This window comes from Aquarana catesbeiana, linkage group LG04 (assembly GCF_042186555.1).
Source record: "Aquarana catesbeiana isolate 2022-GZ linkage group LG04, ASM4218655v1, whole genome shotgun sequence".
NCBI lineage: Eukaryota > Metazoa > Chordata > Amphibia > Anura > Ranidae > Aquarana > Aquarana catesbeiana.
Window position 1 is genome coordinate 291,837,826 of NC_133327.1, and position 20,686 is coordinate 291,858,511.

At 44.6% G+C, this 20,686-nt stretch overlaps 1 protein-coding gene across 1 annotated transcript in view; it reads left to right on the top strand.

Annotated features, from left to right (window-relative positions):
• Positions 1-20,686, top strand: part of GFRAL (GDNF family receptor alpha like) — a 128,229-nt gene that overhangs the window by 100,784 nt on the left and 6,759 nt on the right. The window contains exon 9 of the mRNA XM_073626683.1: positions 13,035-13,116. Within this exon, the coding sequence (XP_073482784.1) occupies positions 13,035-13,116 (82 nt within the window). The remainder of the gene's footprint in view (positions 1-13,034; positions 13,117-20,686) is intronic.

The window sequence follows — 20,686 nt, forward strand, 5'->3', positions numbered from 1 at the left end:
ACTGATGGAGAAAATGAAAAAACAGTTGTTAGGTGTGGGTAGGGTAGGCTTCTCTGAAGGGTTTTCAGGGATCGTCTAAAAGCTAATAGAGTAGGAGATAAGTGGACAGATTGGGGTAAGGCATTCCATAGGATTGGAGAGGCTTCGTAAAAGTCCTGGAGGCAAGCATGGGAGGAGGTGATGAGGGACAGAGCTAGAGACATTAACAGTGATGTCAAACTAATAATACCTATTTATAGAGAATACTTGTGGCTTAAATGTGATTTTATTTTAAACTATATTTACCAAACTGTAAATTACATTTAGTCACCCAGTCTCAAATATAGCTCTCTGAGGATCTGAAAAAAAGAATTGTTGCTCTACATAAAGATGGCCTAGACCAGTGTTGGCAAACCTTGGCACCCCAGATGTTTTGGAACTACATTTCCCATGATGCTCAACTACACTGCAGAGTGCATGAGAATCATGGGAAATGTAGTTCCAAAACATCTGGGGTGCCAAGGTTCGGCATCACTGGCCTAGGCCAAGACCCTGAAACTGAGCTGCAGCACGGTGGCCAAGACCATACAGCGATTTAACAGGACACTCAGAACAGGCCTCGCTATGGTCGACCAAAGAAGTTGAGTGCACGTGCTCAGCGTCATAGGCAGATGTTGTTTTTGGCAAATAGCTGTATGAGTGCTGCCAGCATTGCTGCAGAGGTTGAAGGGGTGGGGGGGTCAGCCTGTCAGTGCTCAGATCATATGCCATACATTGCATCAAATCGATCTGCGTGGCTTTCGTCCCAGAAGGAAACCTCTTCTAAAGATGATAAACAAGAAAACTTGCAAACAGTTTGCTGAAAACAAGCAGACTAAGGACATGGATTACTGGAACCATGTCCTGTGATCTGATGAGACCAAGATAAACTTATTTGGTTCAGATGGTGTCAAGCATGTGTGGCGGCAACCAGGTGAAGAGTACAAAGCATGGTGGTAGGAGTGTCATGGTCTGTGGCTGCATGAGTGCTGCTGGCACTGGGGAGCTACAGTTCCTTGAGGCAACCTTGAATGCCAACATGTACTGTGACATACTGAAGCAGAGCATGATCCCCTCCCTTTGGAGACTGGGCAGCAGGGCAGTATTCCAACATGATAAAGACCCCAAGCACACCTTCAAGACGACCACTGCCTTGCTAAAGAAGCTGAGGGTAAAGGTGATGGACTGGCCAAGCATGTCCCCAGACTTAAACCCTATTGAGCATCTGTGGGGCATCCTCAAACGGAAGGTGGAGGAGCACAAGGTCTCTAACGTCCACCAGCTCCGTGATGTTATCATGGAGGAGTGAAAGAGGACTCCAGTGGCAACCTGTGAAGCTCTGGTGAACTCTGTGCTGGAAAATAATGGTGGCCACACAAAATATTGACACTTTGGGTCCAATTTGGACATTCTTCACTTAGGGGTGTACTCACTTTTGTTGCCAGCATTTTAGACATTAATGGCAGTTAGGGATGAGCTTCAAGTTAGAGTCAAACTCATGTTTGACTCGATCATCGGCTGTTCGCCAGTTCGCCGAACAGCAAACAATTTGGGGTGTTTGCAGCAAATTTGAAAGCCGCGGAACACCCTTTAAAAGTCTATGGGAGGGGGGAGGTCAGGTGCGTGATGTGACGCACACGTAGTGGGGGAGGGGCCTGATGACGGAGCCGAGGAAGCGGGCGGCGGAGCAGCTCAGGTGAACGAAGCTGCCTGAGAGGTGGAACTGACAGCGTGCCGCATTCAGAGCAGCGGCGGTGGCGTTGGTCGGTACACCACGGGCCGCCGAGACTCACGGGGTGGCTCACCCCCACGCTCCCCCAGTCCCTTCGGATCGATGAGGGGAACACACCGGCTTCCCTAGAGGGTCTCCGGATGGCCCCGCACCCCAACCCTTCCCCCCAGTGATACATCATAAACCCCTGGAGGGCTGGATGAGGATCGGATCCTATGCGCCGAGCACGGCGGGATTGAAGGACACACAGCAACCTAGAGGAGAAAACACCCACAATCTCCAGGGACACCGGGCCTAACCTGAGGTAGAGACGGTAAGCCTATGAGGGAACCCCGGCGAATTCAGGCAAGTAAATGTAACAATACTGTGGAAATCCGTGGATCGGGAAGGAATCTTACAAACATGTAATGGTGGAACCATATACAATAACAGTGTCTGATGGGCTCCGGTGTAAATAAAGGTTTAAAACCAGCAGAAAGGTACTAACCCAGGAGAGACTGTAGAAACTGTAGACCACTGCTGCTTTAAAATTAATAAGACTGGGAAAAAAAAAAAAAAAAAAAAAGGGGAGGGAGCAGACAGGCGGGCGGCACTACCGTCTATGGTGGTCTTGTCTGGCCGGCCATTTCCTTTCCCTTTGGGACGGTTTCACCCTCCGCCTCCCTTTGCCCCCCCCCGCTGCAGGTGTACAGTGAAGGAGTATAAGGAAACTAATAGTCATAAGACCGGATAGTTAAGTGGCTAAGCAGCTAAGAATGTAACGATAGTGCTTAGGTTCAAGCACTCTGCCCTATCCCTGACCAAATACAACGGTAGTCACTAGGTCTGGTAAGATCAAGACCAGGCCGGGGGGGTGATACAGAGCATAGAGGAGGGGGCGGACAGAGAGGGACTAGAGGAGGCAGGCGGGGGGAGGGCAAGGCGGAGATAGAAGATAACAAACATGCGAGGGCGCCCTCAAAGGGGAGCGGAGGCGAAGCAACCTAGAGAGAGCCTGAACACTAGCTCTATTCAGAAGTACCTGAAGGAGACAAACCAGGGAAGCCCAAAAAACCCAGCTCAAGATAATAAACAGCAAAGTGGGAAAGAAAAGAAGAAAGAAATAGTGAAGAGCCAAGGGGCTAACGGGGGATCAACTAGGGGAGAAGGCGGAACCCCAAGTACGATGGAAGACACCAGCATGGAAATACCATTAACCAAAATAGAGCTGCTAGAGATGTTCGCCAAACTGGAACTGGTAATTAAAACAGAAATTCATAATGTTAGAACCGACATGGGCCACCTACTGAAGCGAGTAGAATCAGCAGAGGAGGCCTCAGATAAACAGAGCAGAGAAATAGTCACCTTAAAACAACAGGTAAAAGATCTACAACTAGCCCAACGGGACATCTTTTATAAATTAGAAGCGCAAGAAAACCAGAGTCGCAGACAAAATTTGAGGCTGCGCGCCCTGCCAGAACAACGAGGTGAAGATCTGTATGCTAAAATGAAAGCCATCTTCAACCCGATCCTGGACCGAAACCCAAACGATGAACTGAAGATTGACAGGGTTCATAGATTAAGGAAATCCCCAAATGTCAGCGAGGATAAACCCAGGGATATAATTATTAGGTTCCACCATTATGAAGATAAAGCAAGAGCCTGGAGTAACCTCAGGAAAGCTCAACCAGTAAAATTTGAGGGGGTTGAAATCCAGTTTTTTACCGATATTTCGGCAGAGACTCTGGCCTGGAGAAGGCAGTTGCGACCCCTCCTGGAAGAACTGAGAAAGGCAAATATGAAATATAGTTGGGGATTTCCAACTTCACTGATTGTAGTGAAAGCGGGCAGAACATGCAGATTGAAATATATAGATAATATGCAAGACTTTTGTAATGATTTGGACATCCCTGTCCCAGCCGTATTTAAATAATTGGTGGAAAGCCCGGTTGATGTTCAGACACCTGGAAACCTTGGGGGGGGGGGGGGGGCGGGGGGGGTGCGTGGGTGGGAGGGGGAGGGCGCCCGGTGTGGGGACAGGCGGCCTTATGGGCGCCCGCTCGCGATGTTCCTCCCCCCCCTTTTCTATTTAGGGGGGGGGAGCATGGCGACCGAGGCGATCCGTCATTAGAGTCACACCCCATTGGTCTGGCCGGTCGCATGCCGAGAGAAGCAATACCTCTTGGCGGCGGACATACTGCCAGGTCTAGGCAGGTAGGGAAAGGGGGGAGGGCGGGGGGGGTTGGGGGGGGTGGGGGAATGGGGTTTGGGGTGGAGGGAGGTCTGGGAGGGGAGGAGAGTGGAAAAGGTCCGGCAGGTATCAAAGGAAAGAGTGCAAAACATAAGATGTGAATCTAGCGAGCAGCAATATGCAAAAGCTAAATGACAGAGTTTTCATGTTTTACTTACAACGTTAAAGGGCTGAACTCCCCCCTTAAACGTCACAAAATCTTGCGAGAATTAGAACAACTTAAGGCAGATGTAGTGTTTCTTCAAGAGACCCACTTTTCACAGGATTCACACATTAGATTATTCTCTAAGTGCTTCCCCAACTGGTTCTACAGCGACTCACCTATCAAGAGAGCTAAGGGGGTCGCAATTGGGTTCTCAAGAAGGACTAGGTTTGCGTTATTAGAAAGATGTGAGGATAGGGATGGTCGCTATCTTTTTCTGAAGATTAGAATGGGAGAAAGGGTTTTTACCCTGGTGAACATCTACTGTCCAAACAACAACCCAGCACAATTTTTGCTACACATCCTAAATAAGTTAGCAGATTTTAGGGCAGGACAGGTGATAGTGGCAGGTGACCTGAATTTCTGCTTGGACCCAGCGATGGATAGCACAGTTGGTAACCAGAGAATGAGTGGGAGACTATTAAAAAAAGTTGGCCAGAAATTGCACAACTGCCATTTGATAGACGCTTGGAGGGTACAACACGCAAAAAGTAAAGATTATACTTTTTTTTCCTCGGTACATGGGTCCTATTCTCGTCTTGATTATTTTTTGGTAGACCATAGGTTACTTGATTGTGTCAAGGAAACGGAAATAGGCGTTGCCACTCTATCCGACCATGCGCCGGTTTTGATGAGGGTGGCGATGCCGGGATTCCGGAGATCACCATTTTCATGGCAGTTAGACGAAAAATTAATAGACAACCCAATCATCTATAGTAAGATACAGGAGGAAATAGAGGGCTTCCTCAAGATAAACGATACCGGAGAGGTCTCAGGTTCAGTCTTATGGGAGGCGATGAAAGCATATACAAGGGGCATATTGATTTCTTTGGAAGCCAAAGAGAAAAAAGAGGGGAAAAAAAGAAAGGCAGAGCTAATTGAAGAAATACATCAGTTGGAACAAATACATAAATCAGCCAATGGGGGCCACAACTTATTTCTAGTGCAGTTAATCCATAAAAGAGAAGAACTAAAAGATCTAATGGAACTGGAATCTAAACGCATACTGTATAAAAACGCAAAAGACAGATTTAAGTGGAGTAACAAAATAGGGAAACACCTGGCATCAGTCGTTAAAAAGAAAAGGGATACGAACTTCATAGAGAGGATCCAAAATAAAAACGGGATATTTAAATATACTTCTAGCGATATAGCCGAAGAGTTTCAAAAATATTTTACAGCTTTATATAAAGTCAAACAAGGTGGGGCTAATACTCTGGGAAAGGAAGAAACGATAGATGAATTTTTAAGAGAGGCAGGCCTACCAAGTCTCTCGGACAACGAGGCAAAAGAATTACAAGAACTCATTACGGTGGAAGAGATTGAGCGGGCTTTGAAGACATCTCCCTCTGGAAAAAGTCCAGGGCCAGATGGCTTCACCACCTACTTCTACAAAAAATTTAAAGATATTCTGACCCCCAAGCTCTGTCAGATATGGAACAAGATAGGGAGCCAGGAGGAATTCTGTGAAGGAGCTTTGATGGCATCAATTGCCTTAATACCTAAGGCGGCGAAAGATAGCTCACTGTGTTCGAGCTATAGGCCGATCGCTTTACTCAATACCGATACAAAATTATACGCCAAGGTATTAGCCAATAGGCTGAAGGACAAAATGACATACTGGATACACCCTGATCAGACGGGCTTTATCCCAGGCAGAGAGGGGAGGGATAACGGTGTGAGGTCACTATTGGTTATAAAGGCGATGAAAGTGAGGGGGGCCCCCAGTCTACTACTGTCGTTGGACGCAGAGAAAGCCTTCGACAGAGTGGACTGGGGGTTCATGATAAAGACACTGAGGGCAGTCGGATTGGGCGACACTATGTTAAACTGGATCAAGGCACTATATAAGGCCCCATCTGCACTAGTCAAAGTAAACGGTGTATTTTCGAGAGAAGTCAGGATGGAAAACGGAACTAGACAGGGATGTCCCCTGTCCCCTCTTCTGTTTGCCCTGACTTTAGAACCCCTACTGGCGGTAATCAGGTAAAACTCAGATATACGCGGATGCATAGTGGAAGGCGATGAACACAAGCTCTCGGCGTTTGCCGATGACGTATTGTTCTACATAGCGAATCCAAGGATCTCACTCCCGAACCTCCTGGCTACGCTGAGGAGATACGGGGAACTTTCAAACTATAAGGTGAACCTTGGTAAATCAGCAGCCCTAAATATCAACATTGAGAAACAAGAGGTAACCAAACTTAAAGAATATTTTCAATTTCCATGGCGAAAAAAAATAGATTACCTAGGAATAGTACTAACAAAATCCCTTAAGAAATTATACCAGTTAAACTTTATACCCCTCCTTGAGGAGATTAAGCAGGAAACAAAGAAAAGCATGTATTCCCCTATTTCTTGGCTTGGTCGAGTCAATATTGTTAAAATGACTCTAGCTCCGAAGATTCTATATAAAATGCAGTTACTGCCAATTCCGTTAGCACAGTCTTTTTTCAGAGCCCTGAACAACATTATTTCCAAATTCGTTTGGAAAAACAAGAAGCCACGGATCGCCTTTGGGGTCTTGAGCAGGGACAAAACACAGGGTGGTCTGGCCCTCCCAGATTTTAAGAATTATTATAGAGCAATAGTACTTTCACGAATGTTGGAATGGGGTAAAGAATCAATAGGGAATAGATGGGTGAAATTAGAAAGAGATCTGAGCACGGCAAATATATGCCAATTAATTTGGAATCCACCACACTTTAGGGAATTAAGTCCAAATACACACATAATAACACGCCACACTTTAAGGACTTGGGATCAATTACACAGACAAAAGACATGGGAATTTAATTCACCACTTATATATTTAAAGGAAAACAAGTTTTTTCCACCAGGGTTAAGAGAAGTGGGAGGGAATTGGATAAGGAAGCACGAAACACAATTATTGGATATTACAAGAAACGGCAAAATTATTTCTTTTCAGGAATTGTCACTGCCCAATGACCTAATGAACATAGATATATGGAGGTATAATCAGTTGGCATCTTTTATTAAAAGTTTACCAGGTCCAATTAGAGATAAGGAGAATCTTAGACCTATGGAGAAATTGTTTCTGAAAAACAAAATTACAAAGAAAACAAAAGAACTATATAAAATAGTGCGGGAAGAGGGGGTAGGCATAAAGCCGTTATATTGCAATAAATGGGAGTCTGAGCTAGGTACATTACCAAGCGATGTAACATGGCAGAATATCTTTAACGCAACACATAAGTCGGCAGTAGATGCGAGTACAATAGAATCAAATTTTAAATGCCTAGCCAGATGGTACATGACGCCAGACAGGGTAAACAAGATGCAAGGAGAATCCTCTGGTAATTGCTGGAGGGGATGTTCCGCCAGGGGATCAATGGCCCACCTCTGGTGGGAGTGTCCAATAATCAAAAGGTTCTGGCAAGAAGTACTCAAAACAATACAAGAGATAACGGGGACCGAGATCAGAGAAGACCCTTGGGTATGCTTGTTTCACGGGACGGAGGGTCGGACGGGCAAGTACAACGCCTCTTTGACGCCCACTCTCTTAAATGTGGCCAAAAGCTTAATACCAAAAAAATGGCAAGAGAAAGCAGGCCCAAGCATTCGTGAATGGTTAATCAGGGTCAATGGAATCTATATCTTAGAGGCCGGTGACGTTGAAGACCTTTCGGTAGAGACAGAGGAAGTCCGGGAGGGAACAAAATGGGCGAAATGGTTAGCCTTTAAAAAAACATGGACGTATGCGGAGAAGTTCATATGAGGACGCACATATTAGAGTAGGTACTTCTGAGGGACCAGGGTGGGAGGGGAGAATCGGGGGGGTGAATTCGGGGGGTGGGGGGGAGGAGGGATAGGGGTATTAAGATACTATTTGGGTTAAGGAATAGCTGGGGTTCACCCATATAATATTGGAATGTCAAAATAAAGTTTTTTTTTAAAAGGAAAACAAGAATACTATATCTGCTACCATGATGTGATGTTATAATGGGAAGAAATGACCTAAATATGGTGATTTAAACCCTCTCATTGTAAAAACTGAAGTAGCAAAAAAAAAAAAAAAAAAAAAAAAAAAGTCTATGGGAGAAATCAAAAGTGCTGATTTTAAAGGCTTATATGCATGGTATTGTCATAAAAAGTGTTTGGGAACCTGGGTCCTGCCCCAGGGGACAAGGATCAATGCAAAAAAAAGTTTTAAAAACGGCCATTTTTTCGGGAGCAGTGATTTTAATAATGCTTAAAGTGAAACAATAAAAGTATAATATTCCTTTAAATTTCGTACCTGGGGGTGTCTATAGTATGCCTGTAAAGGGGCGCATGTTTTTCCGTGTTTAGAACAGTCTGACAGCAAAATGACATTTCAAAGGAAAAAAAGTCATTTAAAACTACTCGTGGCTATAATGAATTGCCGGTCCGACAATACACATAAAAGTTCATTGATAAAAATGGCATGGGAATTCCCCACAGGGGAACCCCGAACCACAATTAAAAAAAAATGACGTGGGGGGTCCCCCTAAATTCGGATTTTAAAGGGAACCCTGTGCCAAAATTTTTTAAAAAATGGCGTGGGGTCCCCCCAAAAATCCATACCAGACCCTTATCCGAGCACGCAACCTGGCAGGCCGCAGGAAAAGGGGGGACGAGAGAGCAGCCCCCCTCCTGAAACATATCAGGCCACATGCCCTCAACATTGGGAGGGTGCTTTGGGGTAGCCCCCCAAAACACCTTGTACCCATGTTGATGGGGACAAGGGCCTAATCCCCACAACCCTTGCCCAGTGGTTGTGGGGGTCTGCGGGCAGGGGGCTTATCGGAATCTGGAAGCCCCCTTTAACAAGGGGACCCCCTGATTCTGGCCCTCCCCCTGTGTGAAATGGTAATGGGGGTACAAAAGTACCCCTACCATTTCACAAAAAAACTGTCAAAGATGTTAAAAATGACAAGAGACAGTTTTTGACAATTCCTTTATTTAAATGCTTCTTCTTTCTTCTATCTTCGTTCGGTTTCTTCCTCCATCTTCTTCTTCTGGTTCTTCTGGTTCTTCCTTCGGTGTTCTTGTCCGGCATCTTCCTCCGTGGCATCGGCGTCTTCTTCCCTTCTTCTCCTCGGGCTGCTCCGCATCCATGATGGCATAGAGGGAGGCTCCCACTGTGTGACGCTTCTCCTCTTCTGACGGTTCTTAAATAATGGGGGCAGGGCCCGGTGACCCCACCCCCTCTGACGCATGGGGACTTGACGGGGACTTCCCTGTGGCATTCCCCATGATGTCAGAGGGGGGCGGGGTCACACGTTACGTAACCCGGCCCCTTCTGACGTCACAGGGAATGCCACAGGGAAGTCTCCGTCAAGTCCCCATTATGTCCCCCATTATTTAAGAACCATCAGAAGAGGAGAAGCATCACAAAGTGGGAGCCTCCCTCCATGCCATCATGGATGCAGAGCGGCCCGAGGAGAAGAAGGGAAGAAGACGCCATGGAGGAAGATGCCGGACGAGAACACCGGAGGAAGAACCAGAAGAACCAGAAGAAGAAGAAGATGGAGGAAGAAACCAAAGGAAGATAGAAGATAGAAGAAAGAAGATAGAGGATAGAAGAAAGAAGAAGCATTTAAATAAAGGAATTGTCAAAAACTTTCTTTTGTCATTTTTAATATTTTTGACAGTTTTTTTGTGAAATGGTAGGGGTATCCCTTACCATTTCTCACAGGGGGGAGGGCCAGGATCTGGGGGTCCTCTTGTTAAAGGGGGCTTCCAGATTCCGATAAGCCCCCCGCCCGCAGACCCCCACAACCACCGGGCAAGGGTTGTGGGGATGAGGCCCTTGTCCCCATCAACATAGGGACAAGGTGTTTTGGGGGGCTACCCCAAAGCACCCTTCCAATGTTGAGGGCATGTGGCCTGGTACAGTTCAGGAGGGAGGCGCTCTCTCATCCCCCCTCTTTTCCTGCGGCCTGCCAGGTTGCGTGCTCGGATAAGGGTCTGGTATGGATTTTTGGGGACCCCATGCCATTTTTTTTTTTTTTGGCGCAGGGTTCCCCCTAAAATCCATACCAGTCACACCATTTTTTTTTTTAATCTGGCCCGGGGTTCCCCTTAATATCCATACCAGACCTGAAGGGCCTGGTATGGAATTTAGGGGGACTCCCCACATCATTTTTTTTTTTAAATTTTGGTTCGGGGTTCCCCTGTGGGGAATTCCCATGCCGTTTTTATCAACGAACTTTTATGTGTATTGTCGGACCAGCAATTCATTAATAGCCGCGAGTAGTTTTAAATGACTTTTTTTCCTTTGAAATGTAATTTTGCTGTCAGACTGTTCTAAACACGGGAAACATGCGCCCCATTACAGGCATACTATAGACACCCCCCAGGTACGAAATTTAAAGGGATATTACACTTTTATTGTTTCACTTTAAGCATTATTAAAATCACTGCTCCCGAAAAAACGGCCGTTTTTAAAACTTTTTTTGCATTGATCCATGTCCCCTGGGGCAGGACCCAGGTCCCCAAACACTTTTTATGACAATAAGTTGCATATAAGCCTTTAAAATTGGCACTTTTGATTATTCATGTTCGTGTCCCATAGACTTTAACGGTGTTCGCGTGTTTGAACAAATTTTTTGCCTTTTCGCAAGTTCTGGTGCGAACCGAACAGGGGGGGGGTGTTCGGCTTATCCCTAATGACTGTGTGTTGAGTGATTTTGAGGGGACAGCACATTTACACTGTTATACAAGCTGTACACTCACTACTTTACATTGTAGCAAAGTGTCATTTCTTCAGTGTTGTTACATAAAAGATATAATAAAATATTTACAAAAATGTGAGGGGTGTACTCTTTTGTGAGATACTGTATGTGGACTTTGATTACATATACGTTACATTATACGTAACACATGTCAAAATGTTACTAGTTATACATCTCTTTCCTTCTGAAAAGACTAACTTAAGGTGGCAGTAAAGTCCGCTTATTAATTTATACTTAACATAAAGGAAATATCTCCTAAACATGCACCGCTTAGGAGATATTTACTTTGGTAGCAGCCGTTGACGTCACCGTCGCATGTGCTCTGTGCCATGGCCAGGACTTCTGCGCGCATGTGTAGGAGTGATGTCACTGCAGCTTAGCCATTAAAATGGCCGAAGCCCACAAATCTAGAAGGAAGAGCGGGTGAAGATGAAAGCCTTGTCAGCAGTGACAGCGTTCTGCTGGAGGGTTTCATTTTAAGATAAGTCTGTCATAATGCACTGCATACTTGGACACTATGACACTATCCTGCAGGGGTCTAATTCTTTTTTTTGTGATTTACTACCGCTTCAAATTTTTAATATTGTTTAACTAAATTTGATCTAAACCCAATCACATAAATCTCACTTGTAAATAATATTTCAAATGCTGTTTTCAATATGCAAGCTTTCATTACAATATTACCTGGTGATCCTGCAATGAAAGTTCTTGTTAAGTCACTTCCTGTTATAAGCTGACAATACTCTGCTCCTGTTTGGTCACCATGTCAAATGCACCCTTGTTGGAGACTCTACTAGGACATGCTAACACAGACATTGCACAGGTTCAGTCCACTCTTGGCCACTCCCTACTATTCCCTATTCTACCCAAAAAGAAAAAAAAAAAAAAACGCTTTGGCTTTAGGTAAAAATAGCATTTTATATAAACAAAATGCACAGCAGTTGTTAATGTACACTGCTTTGGCAAACTAAAGCTGGCCATAGATAGATCAAAATTTGTCTGGTTCAGCAGGGACTGGCTGAATTTTGATTCACCTATGGCCGGTCCCGCTCCAGAGAAGTTGACCTAATGATTGATTACTCTCAAACCAGCTTGTGGGAATATATTGCTATAATCAATGTATCAGTGTACTAGAGTACAATACTGCTGCAGTATTCAGTGTTGCCAACTGTCAGTATTTTTACTGGCAGCCAGTAAAAAATGGGCACTTTACTCCTGCCAGTAAATGCCAGTGACAGAAAAAAGTTGCCAGTAAAAAATATGGCTATGACGTTTCATTTAGAACTGCGCATGCGCAGTTCCAGTCTGGAGCTGGCTAAAACTATACCAGTGCCTGTTACAGTGTGTTCGGGTGGCGCCGGCAGGGGGCAGGTCTGGTGGAGGGAGTGCCTGAGTGCATAGTGTGATGTAATTGTACAGGACCCGATCGGAGCAGCTGGAGTGCGGGTCTGCAGGACAGGAGCAAGGCAAGCCAAGAGCGGGACTTTCAGTGCTGTTTGAACTGAAGTAGACTGAATCGACCACTTGGCGCGGAGAGAGAGACTGTCACTGTGACTTAGGAGGGGACGTGTCGTGTCGTTGATCTGTACTGCTGCACACTGTAGTCGGTGTCACTGTTAAAGTAAATTTCATGCATGTGTGCCTGCCTATTCCAAACTCTTGCTCTCCGAGTCCTGTCCCTGAGCTACTTACTATTTCAAAAATAAAATATGAAATATGTGTTTGCCTTAATATCTACCTTAAATCACATCGCTAATTGCATATTGTGCTTGTTTGTAGCTTAAATACTGAAATTTGCACTTAAAACTATAATTTTGTAACTTTTTTGTAAATACCAGTAAAAACTTGGCTGAGCCAGTAAATGTTGGGTGTCATGTCAGTAAATTTTAATCTGGTAGGTTGGCAAAACTGGCAGTATTGTATTCCAACAGTGAAGGAGTCCCCACAGTCAGAATAGAATACTGCAGCGGGGAGGATTCCTCCATCCACCTTGCTGGTGTGGATGGGGATATCCTTTCAGTTTTTTTTTTTTTTTTTAGATCAGCCCACTAATTCATGTATTGCCAGCCTAAATATTATTAACTTACGGTTCAGTTACACTTACACTTAATCAATATATGTTGTTTCTTCCAGACCCGACAATATATATTATTGCCTACACTACTGGGATAGTTTTAATTTTTGGAATTATTCTTTTGACCTTACTACAGACAAGGTAAGAATACAAGATAGGGCATACTCAAGCGAATTCAACATGTAAATTAGCTGTTTTGGAGCAACATCCGACCGTGTGTACGCTCCATCAGACAAACTTTTTCTGTTTCCAACGGACTTTTGTTGGCTGTGCAAACATACAAACTTTCCGGCAACAAAAGTCTGATGGAGCAAAGTCCGATCATGTGTACACAAAACCATCGGAATTTTGTACAAACTACAGTACGCAGCCGCGAGAATGTTTCCAGCGCGATCCCATCGCTCTGGTTCTCGACGACAGGGTACTTTACATCTCGTGCTGGCTGCAATAAGAAAAACAGATTTTCCTATTGCGGCGAGCATGAGAGGGAATTCCCCTCTGGGGGCATACCAGGCCCTTAGGTCTGGTATGGATTTTAAGGGGAACCCCCTCGCAGAAAAAACGGCTTGGGGGCCCCCCAAAATCCATACCAGACCCTTATCCGAGCACATAGCCTGGCCGGTCAGGAAAAGGGGTGGGGTTGAGTGAGCGCCCCCCCTCCTGATCCGTACCAGGCCGCATGCCCTCAACATGGGGGGTGGGTGCTTTGGGGGAGGGGGGCGCCCTGCGGGCCCCCCACCCCAAAACACCTTGTCCCCATGTTGATGAGGACAAGGGCCTCTTCCCAACAACCCTGGCCGTTGGTTGTCAGGGTCTGCGGGGCGGCTTATCGGAATCTGGGAGCCCCCTTTAATAAGGGGGCCCCCAGTTCCTGGCCCCCCACCCTATGTGAATGAGTATGGGGTACATAGTACCCCTACCCATTCACCTAGGGAAAAAAGTGTCAATAAAAAAACACACTACACAGGTTTTTAAAGTAATTCATTAGGCAGCTCAGGGGGTTTTCTTCTGACTTCGGGGGTCTCTCTGGCCTCTTCTCCCAATGTTCGGTTCTTCTCCTGGTGTTCGGCCTCTTCTCCCGCTCTTCTGCTGGGCTCCTCCGCTATCTTCTGCTCTTTTGCTGCTCTTTTGCTAGCGGTGGCCCGGTCTTCTTCATCTTCTTCTCCCCTCTTCTCTTCTTCCGATATTGACACGATGCTCTCTCCCGCTGTAATGCTGTGTGGAGTGCTCCGCAATGACTTATATAGGCGGTGACCCTGCCCCCCTATGACGTCACAGTCCCGGGGCATGCTGGGACTGTAAGGTCATAAGGGGGCGTGGTCATGTCATCATATGGTCACGCCCCCTTATGACCTCACAGTCCCAGCATGCCCCAGGACTGTGATGTCAAAAGGGGGCGGGGTCACTGCCTATATAAGTCATTGCTGAGCGCTCCACACAGCATTAAAATGGGAGAGAGCGTCGTGTCAACATCAGAAGAAGAAAAGAGGGAAGAAGATGATGCAGAAGTCTGGGCCACCGCTAGCAAAAGAGCGGCAGAAGAGCAGAAGATAGCGGAGGAGCCCAGCAGAAGAGTGGGAGAAGAGGCCGAACACCAGGAGAAGAACCGAACATTGGGAGAAGAGGCCAGAGAGACCCCCGAAGTCAGAAGAAAACCCCCTGAGCTGCCTAATGAATTAGTTTAAAAACCTGTGTAGTGTGTTTTTTTTATTGACACTTTTTTCCCTAGGTGAATGGGTAGGGGTACTATGTACCCCATACTCATTCACATAGGGTGGGGGGCCAGGGGCGGAGGATCCGGCAGAAGAACCAGAAACCGGGAGAAGAGGTCGAACACAGGGAGAAGAGGCCGGAGAGAGCGGCGAAGTTGGAAGAAGACCCCCAAAGTCAGAAGAAGACCCTGGAGCTGCCTAATAAATTACTTTAAAAACCTGTGTAGTGTGTTTTTTTATTGACACTTTTTTCCCTAGGTGAATGGGTAGGGGTACGATGTACCCCATACTCATTTACATAGGGTGGGGGGCAGGGATCTGGGGATCTTATTAAAGGGGCTCCCAGATTCCAATAAGCCCCCCCGCAGACCACGACAACCAACAGCCAGGGTTGTCGGGAAAAGGCCCTTATCCTGCTGCAGGGCACCCCCCTCCCCCAAAGCACCCACCCCCATGTTGAGGGCATGTGGCCTGGTACTGCTCAGGAGGGGGGTGCTCGCTCTTCCCCATCCCCTTTCCTGACCGGCCGGGCTGCGTGCTCGGATAAGGGTCTGGTATGGATTTTGGGGGGACCCCCATGCCATTTTTTCAGCTTAGGGGTTCCCCTTAAAATTCATACCAGGCCTAAGGGCCTGGTATGCTCTTGGAGGGGAACCCATGCCGGTATTTTATTTAAAATTTGGCATGGAGTTCCCCCTCAAGATTCATACCAAACACAGTGCCTGGCATTGGCGGGGATCCAAGTCGGATCCCCGCACCAGTGTGAACCCGGCTCGTAAGGTGTCAATCTCGCCTATAAAAGCAGACAACAATACAGAAGTTGACCAAAGGGTGGTGGTAAAGAGTTGAAAAACCACATGATTTGGTGAAAGTTGGCTGGAAAAGTCCTGCCATCTGTATGCAATACAAACTTATGGCCAACGCCCATTGTACAAAAATCCACAGGAAAGTTTGTACAAAGTCCTATTGTGTGTATGGGGATTTAGATGTACTAGCACATTATGCACACGGGACTTTTTTTTAAACTCTCCTAGAAGTCAGCAGGGTTTTTGACGAAAAAAATGCCTGACACTTGTAAAAGCTTTTACAGGCATCAAGCTCTTGGGAGTTAATTCATTTTATTGGCCAGAATAAATAATTTGTTCTGGCCATTGAAATGAATAGGTGCTCAAGCATTAGCTTGTGCACGTTTAGCAGCTTTTAGCAGATTCCAGCAGCTTTTAGTAGCGTCAAGCATTTTTTCTACCCAAACTCTGCTGCTCCTGGACACCCTGGCAGAAGGGGTTTTTTTCCTGCCTCAAAAGGCCTCTAAAAGCTCTTGCCACTATACAATGTGAAAAGACTATGTGTGCATGGACACATAGGCAAACATGTCGGGATGTTTAGAGGCAGGAAAAAAAAACTTCAGATGCCCTTAGAAGCAGCTGTAAAAATGTCTAGAATGCATTGGGTCTAAGTCCCCATGCACATAGGGCGTTAGAAAAAACGAGCTGTAAAGCCATTACCAACGCCAGGAAAAAGCGTCTGTAAAAACACACTTTTAGTAGCTTCTTGCATTCATGTTAATGCGCGTTTAGCCACGTTAACTTTTAGCAGCGTTTTGCTGCCTTTATTTAACCACTTAAAGACCAGCCGACACAATTGTACCTGTGGCAGGTTGGCTCTCATGGGCGAATTGCCATACCTGTACATCGGCCACTTGAAGACCACTAGGGGGAGTGTGCATCCGACGCCGGAGCAGATGCATGTGGCCGGTGGCTGCGATGTCCGCCGGCCACCCGCGATTACTCCTGAGAGAGACAGAACGGGGATCTGTCAATATAAACAGACAGATCTCCATTCTGTCAGGGGAGGCGAGACAGATCTGTTGTTCCTAGTGATTAGGAACAGAGATTTGTCTCCTCCTCCAGTCACTACACTCCCCCCCACAGTTAGAAACACCTCCCTATGGAACACTTAACCCCTTGATCGCCCCCTAGTGTTAAACCCTTCCCTGCCAGTGACATTTATACAGTAATCAGTGGCTATTTTTAGCTTTGATCGCTGTATAAATGTCACTGTTCCCAAAAAGTGTCAAAAGTGTCAAAAGTGTCTGATCTGTCTGCCGCAATGTCACAGTCCTGCTAAAAAATGCTGATCACCACCATTACTAATAAACTAGTTACTAGTAACTCGCCCAGGGTTGAGGGGAAGAGGCCCTTGTCCCCATCAACATGGGGACAAGGTGCTTTAAGGTGGGGGGCACAGAGCTCTCTCTGCCCCAAAGCACCCACCACCCCATGTTGAGGGTGTATGGCCTGGTATGGTCTAGGAGGGGAGGGGGCATTCCCTCCTCCCCTCCTTTTCCTGACCTGCAGGGCTGCATGCTCGGATAAGGGTCTGGTATACATTTTGGGGGACCTCACACCATTTTTCTTTGGCATGGGGGTTCCCCTCAAAATCCAGACCGAAGAGTCTGGTATGGTCGTGGGGGGACCCCACACTTATTTTTTTTAATTTCCGCATGGGGTTCCCTTTAAATTTCCATAGCAGACTCAAAGGGCCTGGTATAGATCTTGTGGGGCACCCCACGCCTTTTTTTTTTACTTTAGCTTGGGGTTCCCCTTCAAGATCCTCAGAGCACAAGTCGCACCACAAGTCAGATCATTATGATCTGACTTGGATGCGGTTTCTATTCAAATCAATGGGTTCTCATAGGGAACCATTGATTTTGACATGTCAAAAAAATGCTTTAAGCTGTGTTTATCAGCCTTTAGCAGCGTCAGGCATTTTTTCAGCTTGAAAACTCCTATGCCACTTACAGCTCCTAAAAGCCTGTGTGTGTATGAGGCCATAAAATAACATGGAGAGGCATTTTGAAGCTGCAAAAAAAAAAGTCTAACGTTGGTAAAAACAGCCATAAAAACGCCCTGTGTGCAAGGGGACTAACACCTTTTAAGCAGTTACAGCAACCGTTGCGTTCCTTGGTATTAAGGTATTACATGAATAAATAAAACGTATCTTTGTAAGCACCCCGCCAATGGTAAATGGTTTGTCTCAAGCCTCTAACTGCTACCTCTGCAGAACAGCTTGTTCTGTGGAAAAAAAAAACAGACTTGCTGGGCAGATCACCAGGTGAAAACAAAATCAAGAAAGCCTATAAAAGAAAATTATTACAGCCATCACATCTAAGGACTGGTAAGTTGCAATATTATAAATGTTTGCTTTTGCGTTTAATACGGCTTTAAAGTTACTAAAGTATTTTTGTGTTTTACCTCATCCAAGGAAAGCTTATTATCATCATTAAGAAATCCTGCTTACTAAGCAGTTTTTCAGCTAGAAAAACAATAAAGAGGTCATGTACACAACATTGTAATGATATTTGCTGATATACAGACTTCCCCTTAGACACAGCAGTACCTCCTGATGTGTTCCATCCGCTGCAAGTCTGAATCATAGGAGCAGTGTTCTGTTAATTATATTCATTAAAAACAATCTCCAAAACAATACAATACAAAAACAATAGTTTTGGATTGAGTGGGAAAGGGCAAAACCTTTGTCAAAATGTTAATGTCTTAGGTGTCCTTTTATGAAGCTGTGGTAAAATACCGCGATTCAGTTCTCAGGCATTCTCAGAGGAGATCGTTCTCCTCTGAGTGCCTGTTTATGAAAGTGTGTAGATCGCTTCTCATGTTGAGTTGAGGAGCGATCTACAAACGCCGGGAACTCCTGAGAACGGCTCCTCTCACTATAATCTCGCGTGATATAGCGGGATTACAGTATGAGGAAGCATAAAATACAAAAGTTTAACACGAATCAGCACACATTATTCCCCAACATATTAATAAAATAATAAAGTTAAATTCCCCCTACACAATATACATTAACCTAATTATAAAAAAAAACATTGTTTTTATCAATATTTAAAGATCATACATGTCCCTATTTAAATGTGAATGGTGTATAGTAAATGAATGTAATGCACATATGTAATTCAGCTATACACCATTCATATAAATGCAATATACATTTATAATCATTAAAAAAACATTTTAATAAAGTATACAAGTATAAATATTTATTAATAAATTAAAATAAAATATATTTCATAATTGCTAAGCATAAAAATTGATAAACTGGTGCAATGCGAGAACACTGCAAATCCACTGCGGGTTCCCGCATCGCACCGACTCGCATGTCAGTTCACACTGCCATATGCGAATCGCTGGGGAGTGTCAATACATTCTTAATGACACCCCCAGTTCAGCTTGCATATCGCACTGCGAACTGACCATCCGGACATGAATCGGATCGCATATGTGTGAACACACATGCGATCCGATTCTGCTCCGAACAGAAAAAAGGGTCCTGTGCATGTTTGCACCGAATGCGGTGCGATATCAGCCATACTATCTGTACGGCTGATATCGCACTGCACAGACATCTCATGTAACGTGAATGGCAGTGTGCTGCGAATTACATGCGATGTCTGTGCGATGTCCAGCATCGCACAAGTGTGAACTGGGCCTGAAAGTTAACAACAACCCCAAATCAGTTCGCATATTGCAGTGCGATCTGCAAACTCGGACAGTAATCGAATCGCATGGGTGTGAACACCCATGCCATCCGATTCTGCTGTGGACCAAAAAAAGGGTCCTGTATGAGTTTGGTCCGAGTGTAATGCAAATTCAGCAATACTATCTGTATGGCTGAAATCGCATCGCACAGAGATCGGATGTGATTTTGCACTGCAGTGCGGTGCGTATCACATCCGATCTAGGACACCGCAGCAGTGGGAACTGGCCCTAAATCATATTGCATTTGCACCAAAATGGTACAGGACCCTTTATTTGGTCCGCATGCGATCCGATTCCTGCACCATTACATAGTTCGCACTGCGATCTGTGAAATGATCTGGGGGTGTCATTAACTTTACATTGACACCTGCAGTGGTGCGCAGATGTCAATGTAGGTGTGATGTGAAAACCCGCACAGGAATCACGCTGGTTCACGCATCGCACAAGTGTGAACCCAGTCAGAGACGTGAACATCTAAAAAAATATATATATATATAGATATATATATATATAGATTATATATATATATATCTATATATATATATATATATATATATATATATAATCTATATATATATATATATATATATAATCTATATATATATATATATATATATATGTATATGTGTGTGTGTGTGTATATATATATATATATATATATATATATATATATATATATATATATATATATATATATATACATCTAAAAAAAAGAAATATATATATATATAGATCTATATATATATATATATATATATATATATATATAGATCTATATATATATATATATATATATATATCTATATATATACACATACATATATATATATATATACAGTATATATATATATATACTATAAATTCCTATCCTGCTGGTTTTGGGGTGTGTAATGGTGGGGAAGATGTACTATGACTGGTGAAAGAAAGAAGTCAAAAGACTTCTTGCTTTCTCCAGAATACTTATCCAGTTTCATGCTTCTCTCTCTGATTCTCCACTTCTGAAATGGTGAATCAGAAAGTGAGAATTCTGTCACAGATAAGCAGTGAGGACCTTCATAAACTGGCCGTTTCTGTGACAGTCAGTTACAGATTCTCAATGTGCTGAGATAATGAGCGGAGAACATGTTCTCTGCTGATTATCTAAGTTTCATAAACTGGTAATGACCTGAGATCAGCGGTGAGACTCAGGATCGCCGCTGATCTCAGTTTCATAAAAGGACACCTTAATGTTTGTGTCCACACGGGGGGAATTCATCCCTCTATTTGTCCTAGTAACCATTTTCACTGAGACAGAAAATGATGGAAAATATGAATGATCGATTTTATGTATAGCATTTATGTTATATATGTGATATACTGTATGTGTGTTACTTGTTGCTGCCGTTATTGTGCTAGTAGTAAGTAATGTTTAAAATTGAAAATATACAAATTAAAAAAGAAATA